The 12,965-nt window shown below is 41.5% G+C and overlaps 1 protein-coding gene across 2 annotated transcripts; it reads left to right on the forward strand.

Annotated features, from left to right (window-relative positions):
• Positions 1 to 673: 673 nt before the first annotated feature.
• PRPSAP1 (phosphoribosyl pyrophosphate synthetase associated protein 1) lies at positions 674 to 12,599 on the forward strand. Of its 2 annotated transcripts, XM_088480550.1 has the most exons (11): positions 674 to 1,028; positions 1,152 to 1,204; positions 1,278 to 1,344; positions 2,757 to 2,929; positions 4,111 to 4,226; positions 4,377 to 4,432; positions 6,736 to 6,881; positions 7,860 to 7,898; positions 9,073 to 9,143; positions 9,258 to 9,404; positions 11,004 to 12,599. In XM_088480550.1, exons 1-11 carry the CDS (start codon positions 865 to 867, stop codon positions 11,160 to 11,162), a joined length of 1,191 nt encoding a protein of 396 aa, XP_088336676.1. In that variant the 5' UTR covers positions 674 to 864; the 3' UTR covers positions 11,163 to 12,599. The 2 variants fall into 2 exon arrangements, with proteins under 2 accessions (XP_088336676.1, XP_088336677.1); XM_088480551.1 differs by lacking the exon at positions 7,860 to 7,898 and having other exon boundaries at positions 695 to 1,028.
• Positions 12,600 to 12,965: the final 366 nt, after the last annotated feature.

The following is a 12,965-nucleotide window of genomic DNA, read 5'->3' on the forward strand; positions in this document are numbered from 1 at the left end:
AGTTTTATCATAAGCAACGAGTTTTAAAAGTTGTTGCGTATGATAAATGGTGCTCCAGCCAATCAGCTCCTGTCATTTTACAGATGACAGGAGCTGTCATTTTATTGGCTGGTGAACCATTATCATACACACTGGGCCGGCGACTGGCTTCTCTGTGCCCAGCGCCGTCATGTGCTGTACTGTCGCGCCCCTTCCCGCCCCGAGCGTATACCAATAAGGGAAGAGATAGATCCTCTTCCGTATATGTACGATGATGTAATCTGCCAGTGTCCAACGTCATTCCCTACCATCCAAGTGGGCATAGAGGGGGAATATATTAATGTGGCAACCAATAATGCCAGTGAGTGGGATCTTCTAGGCCTTGCCTTCAGCCACCACTGTATCCGCAACACTTTATAACTTGTTGCTATAAGACTCCTTGATAAATTAGCCCCTTAGTTGTTTACCTACCCAAAGGCTCCCTTCCCTCGCCCCCTCCCCCCATGGAAGTGTTGTTTTCATTCGTTTGTGCTTTATGGGATACCCGGTGCTATGTTTTTGTTGCTCTAGTACCCCGGGTGGGCCGTAACGGGGTGTGCGAGCGGTTCCGCCACACAGAGAGCAGAGTACTGTGGGCGTCACCTACGGCCCCTGTATCTGGCCGCTGCAGTGCAGCCCCCGGCCCTAAGTACTATTACTCATTGAGGGAGGAAAGGATGGATGCAGCGCCGCGGGCACTGCTAGTGTTACTGCCGGTCCCGCCCCCTCTGCGTGATGTCATAACGTCACGCGCTTAGGGGGCGTGGCCGGCACAGGGCGCCGCAGAAAAGCCTGGTTACGGCGCTGGCTGCCCGCCCGTGTCGTCAGTGCATTTCGGGTGTCATCATGCCGAGACGGATGTTAATACCTCACAGGTCTGTTTTGTCTTATTCCCGGCCTCCAAAGTGGCTGAGCGGTCCCAGTACTATGAACTCGGCCGGATGTGGTTACCGGGTGTTTTCTGCTAACTCCAGCGCTACCTGTGTGGAACTGGCCAAGAGGATCACTGAGTACGTACAGTATGCGCCGCACTTGCTGGTGTGGCTGCAGGTTTATACTGCAAATAATAGATGGGGTATCTGTAGGCCGAACAGTCCTCACCTGCTAACGCTGCGCCTTCTCCTCTCTTGCAGGCGATTGGGAGTAGAACTAGGGAAAGCGGTTGTTTACCAGGAGACCAATGGAGGTGAGAGCCGCATCCTGCATCCCTAACATCACATTACTGCATTATCTTCTCACCTATGTCTATGTCTCCACAGAAACCAGAGTGGAAATTAAAGAATCTGTTCGTGGACAAGATATATTTATTATACAGACGATCCCAAGGTAATGGTCCACCCCATAGTACAGAGAGGGAATGGTTTGGTAAATTGTAGGTGATGATGGAAGATGCATTAGGGCAAAGTTATTTTTCTTTATTGTTTTCTAACAATGATTCTATTTAATGGCATACCAGATATCCCTATCTTATCATTCAGCTACTTCACTGCTGGATACTATTCCAGGAATCTGCATCAGGCTGAAGTTAGCTTCTTCTATGAGCTCCAGCCTCTTATTCATTTTCCAGCTTCTTATTCAGAACATGTTATATTAAAACACTTTTATCAAATAGAATCAATAAGCTTACATTGAATAAACAAAATATGGTATCTATTACACAAATTGCAATTTTATTTTGCGTGGCCCACAAAGCTTTTGGGCAGGAAATAGGGTGGTAAATTGGGCACAGGAACCAGATTTTCTATATTTGCTAAAGTTGCTGTAGTTGTGCAAGGGGTAACCAGCCTTGGGCAACAAATTTGACACATGGAATCCACATTTGGGGGTCACTTATATATGACCCACTTGCAATTGACCTTGCCTAACAAGTTTTTGGCATGAAATAGGGCATTAAAGTGGGCACAGACACCAGATTTTATACATTTGAATAAGTAGCTGTAGTTGTGCAGCTACTTATTCAAATATATAAATTGGTGATTGTGCCCACTTTACCACCATATTTCATGCCCAAAATCTTGTTGGGCAAGGCCAATCGTAAGTGGATCATATGTAAGTGACCCCCCCCCCCCCTCTGTGTGAATTCCAAGTTTCAAATTTGTTGCCCAAGACTAGTTAACCCTTGCACAACCACAGCTACTTATTCAAATAAAGGAAATCTGGTCCCTGTGCCCACTTTACCACCCTATTTCATGCCCAAAAGCTTTGTGGGCCACGCAAAATACAATTGCAATTTGTGTAATAGATATTTTGTTAATACAATGTAAGCTTATTGATTCAATTTAATTAAAAATGTTTTAATATAACATGTTCTGACTAACAAGCTGGAAAAGGAATAAGAAGTGAATAAGAAGCTAACTTCAGCCTTATGGACTGTACATCATTTCTGTACTAGGAAGAGATGGGCTGCACACATAAGAGACTCGGCATAAGCCTCATTCCTTTTCCATCCGCAGCTGTCGGTAAATGGGGATTATAGATAGCAGCATTATTATCTCTAGCCCAGTGCACCCTTCATGTTATTCAGGCTTGAAGGTCACCGTATTACAGTGGCAGGTGTGCAGTCCCTCTACTTTCCACAGTAACAAATTCTCTAGTTATCCCACTTGGCTCTTTGTAACGATGAGTAATAGGTTCTTTCTGCCACTTTTCATTACCTCCTATTAGCTGTATGTAATTATTTTCTTTGTACTGCATCTTACATTATAATGCAGTTTTTGTGTTGCCCACTAACCTCGCAGGGATGTGAACACAGCGGTGATGGAGCTATTGATCATGACCTATGCTCTAAAGACCTCCTGTGCCAAGAACATCATTGGGGTCATCCCATATTTCCCTTACAGCAAACAAAGCAAAATGCGCAAGAGAGGGTCTATTGTATGCAAACTGCTGGCTTCCATGCTGTCCAATGCTGGTAGGAAATCGCAATGTGTTAAATAGAACTGTATATTATAGTAAACTTAAGCATTCAGTATTGTGGCATTAATCCATTAAAAACAAGGGAGAGGGACTTTACAAATTTGGGGTATATTTTTGTTTTTACATGTGTAAAGGTTTATAAAAACGTTTAATTTTATGGATGATTTGGATCAGATGGAGAATATAAGATGAGCTTCAAGTTTCTCTTTTACTTTATTTAAAGGGATTAACAACTTCTTTACAGCCCTACTAGTTAGTAAGATTCAACAATGTTACTGTTGCCCCCTCCTGGCAACTGTGCTGCTTTCTTCAATAAGCTGTCACTAGCTGCACTAATATCTGTCAGTGTAGCGGAGTGTGTAATGAGGTATGTAGTATGTGTGTTTAGATGCGCAGCATCTGACTGTATGTAAACTACATTACTCATAATATTTACCTAAACAGCTAAGGTAGGTTCAGTCAGTTGCTCCTTAGGGCAAGGAGAGGAGTGGTCTGGGAACTGTGGGGGTCATTCAGACCTGCTCGTGAGCGGCAGTACGCTCGCAAGCGGGTCGATGTTCCCCCACTGCGCATGCGCACGACGGAGGGAGCTCCGTCGTGCGCATGCGCGAGACCCGGCGAGCGACGGGCTCTCCATCGCTCCGGGTCTCGCACCAAAGGGGGCCTGCTGTCGATGTTGATTGACAGCACTCTCCCTCTGGTGGGTGTGCCGGGGGTGTGCCTGCCAGACGGAGGCGTTCCCATGGGAACGCCTACCGTCTCAAGCCGGCCCCACTGACATCACTAGTGATGTCAGTGGGAGTGATTTTGGCTCTGATAGAGCCAAAATCACTCCAGGGCTTGCGGCAGCGAGACCCTACCGCAGGGTCTCTGTCGCAAGCCCGATGGTCGCGATGGTCAAGACCATCGCGACCATCATCATGGATGCTCGCTATAGCTGTGGGTGGTAACCCACAGCTATGCGAGCGTCCATGAGGACGCTCCAAAAAAAGGTAGGAGGGCCCTGATTCAGAGCGTTCAGCTCTGAATCAGGCCCAGTGTGCGTAGCTCCTGAGGGGGTTAATGAGGCGTACCTAACTAGGTTGAGTTCTCTAAATGTGAACAATGTTATGTTTGTGAGAAAAATTGAGTTGTTTCCCTTCCCCCCCCCCCCCCCCCCCCCCATTTATCTTTTAGGGCTCACACACATCATCACAATGGATCTACATCAAAAAGAGATCCAGGGCTTTTTTAATTTTCCTGTGGACAATCTCCGAGCATCCCCATTTCTGCTACAATATATACAAGAGGAGGTGAGCAGTACCCTCACACCCATAATTTAGGCTGTTCCCCCCCCCCCCCCCCCCCCAGTTGCATGTGTAATAGACATGTTCCTACTGGAATTGAAAGAAATGACATTGATCTGGTCGCCTGCTCACCTGTACCACTCTCCACCTTTTCAGATACAAGATTACAGAAATGCAGTGATCGTTGCAAAGTCTCCTGATGCAGCAAAGAGGTAAATTGCATTACATTGATAGATTGACAACCCTAGAAGTGGTGGTAGAGCAGGAATTCGGTGGTCTGAGGGTCTTCAACAAATATAGTGACTGAGAGGTGGGCAAAGCGTATAGCACCTATGTAACTCACTACCCCATATCAGTAACTAGCCCCAAACCTCTCAGCCTGGGCTGGTACTGGAAAAATGGTGTGGGGTAACCAGCATCGGCTGGTGCTATAGCTGGGATGCACACAACGTGGGGTCCTCCTGTCATAACCGCAACCAGCCCTAAACTGGCTATCTCAGTGCTGTAATTTCTTGAAAAGTTGGGACCCCAAAAATAAAATGGGGTCCCCCTTCCAGAGGAACTACCCTTAATGTGGGTATGGGGTTATGGCACAAGGACACCATGCTGTGTGGTTCCTTGCTATAGAGTCCGACCTCCCCAACTGGTGCAGCCCAATGTTGGTATTTGGAAAATGTGTAACCTCACATTGCTTTTTCCCTTGTTGTTGTTTACTACCACCTATATTCCCATGCCCGCTCAGGCTGAGGAGTCCAGAGCTGGTTACTGACTTGGGCGGGGACCCTACGCCAGGTTTATTTATTTGAACTATTTCACTGCACCTAGCCTTGCGATTCTCACAGGTGTATTGGCAGCATCTGAGCCGCTGGCCGGCTTTTAGCAGCAGCTGTATTAATGTTTTATCCCTGCCAACATTTAGATTGTTGACCTTTATAATGTTGACGTTTTAACAGTCTACCTTTTGACTGTTGACCTTATAACCCTGTCAACCTTTTAATTATCTACATTTTGACCATGTCAACATTGATGTCTGAAATTTGACTACATCCCTGTGTTGTACGTGATGAGATCAATCTGCCTCAGAGACCATTAGAAACCAGTTGGTCACAGAATAGGAACATGTTTGCTGCGTTTATCATTGAAATGTATTTTGCTGCCTGGATAAGATAAGAAATATGGGACCTCAAGGTAGCTCCAGAAACTTTGCCAATGCAGAGTTATGCTATGCCAATTGGTTTAGTACTGTCTTTTGTAAATTCACACTGCGCGCACACATGTAGATATATGCGTAATCTTGACACGTCTACTTGTTCCTGGATAGATGTAGGGATGGCCTTGGGTGGGGTATCCGTCAATTATTGCCATCGATGGACCATCGGTGATTACCATCGATGGCACAAAAAAACATCTACGCTGAACCATCTATTATTTGCACCCTCTTGATGGCTACCGCTGCTCGGTGCATGGTGGGCCCATCAAAAATGGGAGTGGGGTTTAGCTGCTGCAAAGGGGCGGGGTTAAGCTCCATCCTAAGGGGAAAAAAAAAAAAATCTGCTCCCACTCATCCATCAATGGCGGAGAACCATTGTTCTCTAATAGTTAACATTGGGTGGCCACCATCGATGTTTTGAAATAATCGATGGACGGTGCCATCCCTAGATGGGAATAACTGTGGATTTGTTAATAACTCCAAGTCTAGTAATATTGTCTGCACAATTATGAACGCATGCCGACTGAGCCAAAGTTGCCTGTGAGAGCCACAACAGGGGCAGTTGCAAATAGCAACCGTTTATTGTAGTCACTGACACTAGAGGACTGCTTCTGATTGGCTGTTTGCAAATTCTCTGCTGCTTCTTATTGGTGCTGTCATAGCTTGGCTATTTATGATTTTACAAAAATGTGTTGTTTTTTTTGGGGGGGGGGGGGAGGGGGCTTTGCATATGCAAGTTTTCTGCTGTATTTGAGGCTTTAAAAAAAAAAATTAAAATTATGTAGTTTAGTTGATGCCTAATAGCGAAGGTTATTGTTGCACATAAAATAAATGACTTGCAATATAGGCACAAGTGTTTGCTGTGTCTATGCTACCGTTGCCGACCAGAGCAAATTCCAAGCTCACCATGTAGACTGAAGCACGGTATTTGTGCATTTGCTTTTTTTCTGTGTAATTAATGCCAATTTTATGACCAAATCTGCATCAGCTCCAACATTTCCAGTGAATTTGGCACATAAGGATCCCAAAATGATATAGAAAGCTAAGATGGCATGTAACAGTAGATACAATATTGGCTTGTGATACTGTCTGAAGTCCTCTACTCCAAAGAAATATTCTCACACACATTTAATTAGTCTTCAAGATTGTTCTTAGGAGATGGCAAATTGCTTTCCACAGCATCACTGTAATGTTCACACACATGCCACCACTCTCATAGAGACAGTCATTTTACAATGAAGTAAGATGCAGTTCTTACTAATCCTGCTTCATTTAATTTCTCTTCCCATGTTTTGACCACCAAAGGGCTCAGTCCTATGCAGAACGATTGCGTCTGGGTCTTGCGGTGATCCATGGCGAACCACAGTGTTCAGAGCATGATATGGCAGATGGACGTCACTCTCCACCTAGTATACAGAACCCTACAATCCACCCAGGGCTGGGAATCCCCTGTAAGTCCTGAGGTTGTTTTTTTTTTTTTTTCTTTTTTTGTCAATCATTGTGTTGTGATTATGTGTAAAAAGATTTGTACCAGCTTTGTTTAACATTGCAACTAATGGTGCATACACACTGTCAGATTTTTCTTCAGATCTGAATGATAACTATTTAAAAAATCATTCAATCGTTCATATCTGAAGGAAAATTATGTCAGATAATGATATCTGACATCTGATGTGTTGCAGTCAGACTTGGACGATTCCATTTTTTTTAATGCAGTCAAACATCGTTCAAATCTTTGGTAAAATCGTTCATCTGACAAATCTGACCATGTGTATGCTCCATAAAAGAATATTCCTTGTACTAGTAATTGTTGGATATGTATTACTTGTAGTCAAATATAGCTATGCAAGTAGATAGTGCTAAGCGCTACTTAGGGAGAGGAAAGGATACTGAAGGCCAGGGAAGCGATCGGATAAATGTGGTAGAGAATTGGGAAGAAACAAGACTTATTAGTGAGCATGGAATGTATAAGATGAATAGCTCTGAATGTAAGGGAGCGAGTTTATATAGAACTGATGCAATTGATTTATGAGAAGAGTGAGGTGGCCAGAAACCAACTCCATAAACTTGTGAAGGGTTGTTTTTAATTGCCTATTGCAGTGGTTCTCAAACTCTGTCCTCAGGACCCCAAACAGTTCACGTTTTGCAGGTGCACAGGTGTAATCATTACTCACTGACACATTTTAAAAGGTCCACAGGTGGAGCTAATTATTTCACTTGATTCAGTGTGGAGACATGGAAAACATGCACTGTTTGGGGTCCTGAGGACCGAGTATGAGAACTTGTGGCCTATTGTAAAGCAGGTGTCCTGTTATGAATTGTAGGCTATTGATGAATAGGTTAACCTTGAATTCTCCATTTAAAGCAGAAGAGTTAGTGTTTTTCAATGGTGCCTATTGCTTACGCGCTTCCTGTGCTTTTGATATTAGGCAAACGACAGCCCCCGTATCCAGGCATTGAACTGCCAAGTATGGAAAGTGATGTGCTCTTTGCTGTGTGTGTGTATATTGGGTGTCTGCTAGGAATGCCCTGTCTTTCTGTTCTGCATTAAATGCTGCTGTGTGCTCGAACTTACCTCACGCAGTAATATATAGACCATTCATTTATCAGTTAAACACTGAGCTGTGAAAGCCCATTATCGTCTCAGTCTATGCTGGCCTGACCGAAGATGATCATGGTTGAAAGTGTGCTGTTTATATTTAACATACCATGCGCCTTGTTCCCTGCTGGGTTACTAAAAGCGAATGCCCTGCCTTTTCTTGGTTGTATGTGCTTAAGCATTCAGGGGCCCTGTTATTTACTTATTAAACATAATGACTAAAATACAAGTCTCTCGTGTACAGCTTGTGTAACAAAAAGAGTGCTTATCAATATATAGCCACTTGGTGGCACTGGTCTATTGCTAATATGGGAAACACTGTCACAGGTCTTGGAAACACTCAAAAAGAAATGCTAAAGGTGCATACACACACAACGATTTTTTGAACGATTATCATTAAACTATATTGTTTAACGATAATTGTTTGTAAAAATCTTTCACTTTGAGTCAAACGATGAACGATAATCATTCATGCGCGTTCACGTTTGTAGTTTAGTCAGACTTGTCAACTCAACGATTTTCATTAAGGGAATATGCTAAAATCGTTTGTAGTTCATAAAAATCGTTCATTACATTTTAAAAAATCTGACAGAAAATCGTTCATAAAATCCTTGGTAACAAAATAGTTGTGTGTATGCAGCTTAAGAAATCAAGGTTACAATACCATGTGTGTGTATGTATGATATATATATATATATATCTATCTGATCATTTCAAGGAAGAAAATATATATACATATATATATACACTTTACACAGCAGTATTTGTTCTATGCGGAACAGCTGGACCATATTTAGTATTTCTTTCTACCCTGAATTTTCTGGGCTGGTTCTGCCCATATTTTGTCATTCAAATCCTCTTCCTCACTGAGAACATTGGGCTTCCTGCCCCCTATCCAGCATGCTTGAACGGAAGATTACTTTAACTGATTTTGTTTGGACTGGCACAGGCAGCACTGCATTGCTTTGACTGAATGTGTTTTGCTTGCACATTGCACCAAACAATTACAGCTTAACAGTTTTCCTCTCTGTCTCCAACTCAAGTGATGATGGCCAAGGAAAAACCGCCCATCAGCGTGGTGGGAGATGTGGGGGGACGGATTGCTATTATAGTGGTAAGCACTATTTAAAATGGCTTTGCTACATGATGCCTCTTCTCTTTGCTGGATATGATCAGGCTTCACCTGACCTTATTATTGTTAACCCTGTTTTTTTTTGTTTACAATCAGGATGACATAATTGATGAGGTAGAGAGCTTTGTGGCAGCAGCAGAGATTCTAAAGGAGCGAGGAGCATACAAGATCTTTGTTATGGCAACACATGGCATTCTGTCTGCAGATGCCCCTAACCTCATAGCAGACTCTTTAATTGATGAGGTCAGTTTCTGGATTTCTCCTGATACTTTGTGAGGTTTCTGTGAACTACTGATTGATAGTGCGACTGCCCTTCCAGAACAGATTCTTTTTTATTTCCCACTTTTTACAATGTGTCAATTAAAACAAGAAAATCTTTCTTCTAGTAGCATATTTCAGCAAAGCTTTATTGTATACACATTAGATGGGAGAAGCAGGCAGTAATGGGTAAAACAAATCCTCCTTTTTTTTTTTCATAATTCCCATAATTTCATGTAGTCTCAGGAATGTACATCAATGTGTATCTATCTATTCATTTGGATTATAGCAAAATCCAGTATTGGTTATTTAAACTGATTTTAGTTTTGTAACCCAGAAACAGTTATTTTTAAGCTTTACTTCTTATATGCTACAACGGCAGCATATGTAGCCTAGACTCTCGCACAATCCCATAAATCCCCAGCAGCAGCAGCTGTATTCTGTGATGGCAGGATGTTCAGGCCAGCTAAAGCACCTTGCAAATCCATATTTGCTGAAATACAGTTCTGAGACATTATTGTGATTGGTTATTAAGTGTGTGACTCATTTCAAAGAATCCACATAGCTATAGTTTATGGCAAATACCCATCTTTTAGTATTCCCCTTAAAGTACATCCAAACTATTGTTGGGTGGGTGTAGTGGCAGAGCATGTATCACCCCTGTAGATAACTTGTAATCTAAATGTCAGGAATTACATGAATGAAATCATTTGGTGGGTATTGTTGGTGATCTCTTACTGCTGAGATATAGGAAAGGTATGGCTTGTGTGCCCTCTACCCTGATTAGGTCATTGCGCATACAATGCTGAGACTAGGTATATATCAGTCTGGTTGAAATGCAAGAAGGTTTGCAGACACTAAATGCAGGTAATTTTACCTGGTTGTAGATAGCTGCTTACAGCTCTGAAATGGATAATCACAGGGGTGAAAGACAGAATGTCTGCATCACTAATGCTCCTCTATCAATCAAGGACATTAAAATAAATGTTTCCATTTGTCCAGACCCCAATCCTCCAGCCTTGGGTTACATTCTTTCCTCCATCTTTCTCTTTCTTCATTTTTTTTTTTTTTTAACACATCTTATGTATTTTTGTTACATTACATTTTGGTAGAATTGTCTTGTCTTGTACTGTTCAGAAATAGGGACTTTAATATAAGAGAGCACCTATTCCCAAACTAAGAACAAGCAATGCATTATAATTTTATAGACCTTTTCAATATGTTGTCATTTTTGTCCAGTTTTTTTTATTTATGATCTTAATTACTCAATTGTTTTAATGAGAGAGATGGATATAGATAATTTTTTTTTTAATAGACTTTAAAATGATGAAAACCAATCGATATTGATGTTAGTGTCTCGGGTGTTGAATTGCACATATATTTAATAAATAAAAATATAATTAAAATTGTCTGTTAGTAAATGTGTGACTTAGCCCCACAAACATCAATGTTGATTGATTTTTAAATCGATTAAAATTGACCATTGATTAATATACCCCCTTAGAGTAGTTCAGTTTGCTCATTGCTGCCTTCATTACCTTCCCCCCCCCCCCCCCCTCATTTTTGCCCTCATGTTTGCTCTAGGTTGTTGTAACAAACACCGTTCCTCATGAGCTGCAGAAGTTACAGTGCTTGAAGATCAAAACAGTGGACATCAGTCTAATTCTGGCAGAGGCAATACGCCGGATCCACAATGGGGAATCCATGTCATACCTCTTCCGCAACATTGCGATGGATGATTGAAGGACCTTACCCTCCATTAGCAGTCAAACGATGGGCATGTGAAAGTCCTAACTGGATGGCGCTGTTGATTGGAGCATCCCGTCCTTTATTGCAACTGCCACTTTACTGTTGAGGATAAGGGAAGCCCTGCATTTATGATCAACACTGAGAACAGGATACACATGACTGCAGACACCAATATGTTTTTGAAAAAAACTTGTAGCATGAACTGTAACCCTTAGAGCCATCAAAAACTGGATAACTTAGCTTTCCGTTGGAAGGTTCTGAGATTCTCCACCCAGCAACAGGGAGGTGTAAAAGACTATTTGTCCCACCAGACAGGTTACTATGGTATATATCTGCTACAGCAGAAATTGTTTCTGGGCAATATAGGCCTGTAATATAAACTGAGGCTACATGTATATAGACAGATATACAGTAGGGTGGTATAACCTAATGCTTGGTAACTACCCCCATCTAGTGTGTACAAAGTTAAGGACATAACTGTATGCGTGTATAATATATACATCTGTTCACGTGATCAGCACATACTAGTTTGTGTATGTACAATATATAATCTCCATCTGTACAGTTTTTTCAGTTTGAGTAACTGCTTTCATTCACAAACATTTGCATGGATTTCTGATTTAAAAACAAAACCATAATTAAACCTAATTATACAAGTTTCTATGTACAAAGGCTGCAAAAGTTCTACTATGTAATAAGCTGGAGCCTGGTACGTTGTGCAACCACCATCACCGTTCCCTTAGTCTGCATCCGATATGATTCCTTTTACATGCTGAGCGTTTATTCCAGAGTGGCCAAAAGTGCGGAAGGAATAGGGCTAAATCGGACACTTCCTATTACTATGTAGATATGTGTATGGATGTGTATATACAAGTGTAAATATATGCAATTACATAAATATATATGTATAGAAATACAACCTACCTATTAGTATGCACATATATGATACCAGATGTATTATCTGTATACACCTTCATACCTATATATTCAATTCTGTATGCTTTAGATGAGTATCAGTGCTGAAGGAAGCGAGAGTCAAAAAATGGACACAACACTATTGTGAGGGGTCCTGTTACTGTCCTAATTGCATTCTGCATTGCTAATCCCTCCACCTATGACACTACGTTGGCCAAGCATCTATGCTAAAAATGTGGGCAGTAGCGGATAAGACTATACTATCCAGAGTTGTTTCTTGAATTATCTATATTTTACAATAATGTGTTTTTTGCCATTAAGGCATTTCAAGACCCTACAGCACCAAAGGGTTGATATACGTACATGTTTACCTTTCATTTTTTTTTTTGGTGCATACCATTTTGAATACTGTATTGCATAGTCCTGCTTTTGTAGAAGGTTCTTTCTATCATTAGCTCAATATATAGTTTTGCATACTGTGTTTTAGTTGCTAATTAAAGATCACTTTGCTCCTGATTTATTGCAGACTTAAATATTCTTTAAACAAATTCACTTCAGTGTTTAACTACCTTGTTTATTTTAATCTGTTCTTTTTTTTATGTCTACATTCTGTTCCTGGTAATTTGATGGCTCATCAGGGTGGATAGTGTTTACTTTTTTTTTTTAAAGTTGATATGAAAAAAGTCTTTCTCCAGTAAGGGGGTAGTGATGTGAAATTGCCCACTGAGGAATGCTTTACTGTTCCATTCCTTACCTGCCAACCATGTGTCTTGATGAATCAGAGCTCAGCTTACTGCTTGCCACAGTGACTTGAGTAGAACAGCCCTGGATACATGATAATTTGATTGTGATTTAGACTTATTAGCTAATACAAAAAATATA

Source organism: Taudactylus pleione, unplaced genomic scaffold (assembly GCF_031769625.1).
Source record: "Taudactylus pleione unplaced genomic scaffold, aTauple2 ptg000256l, whole genome shotgun sequence".
Lineage (NCBI taxonomy): Eukaryota > Metazoa > Chordata > Amphibia > Anura > Myobatrachidae > Taudactylus > Taudactylus pleione.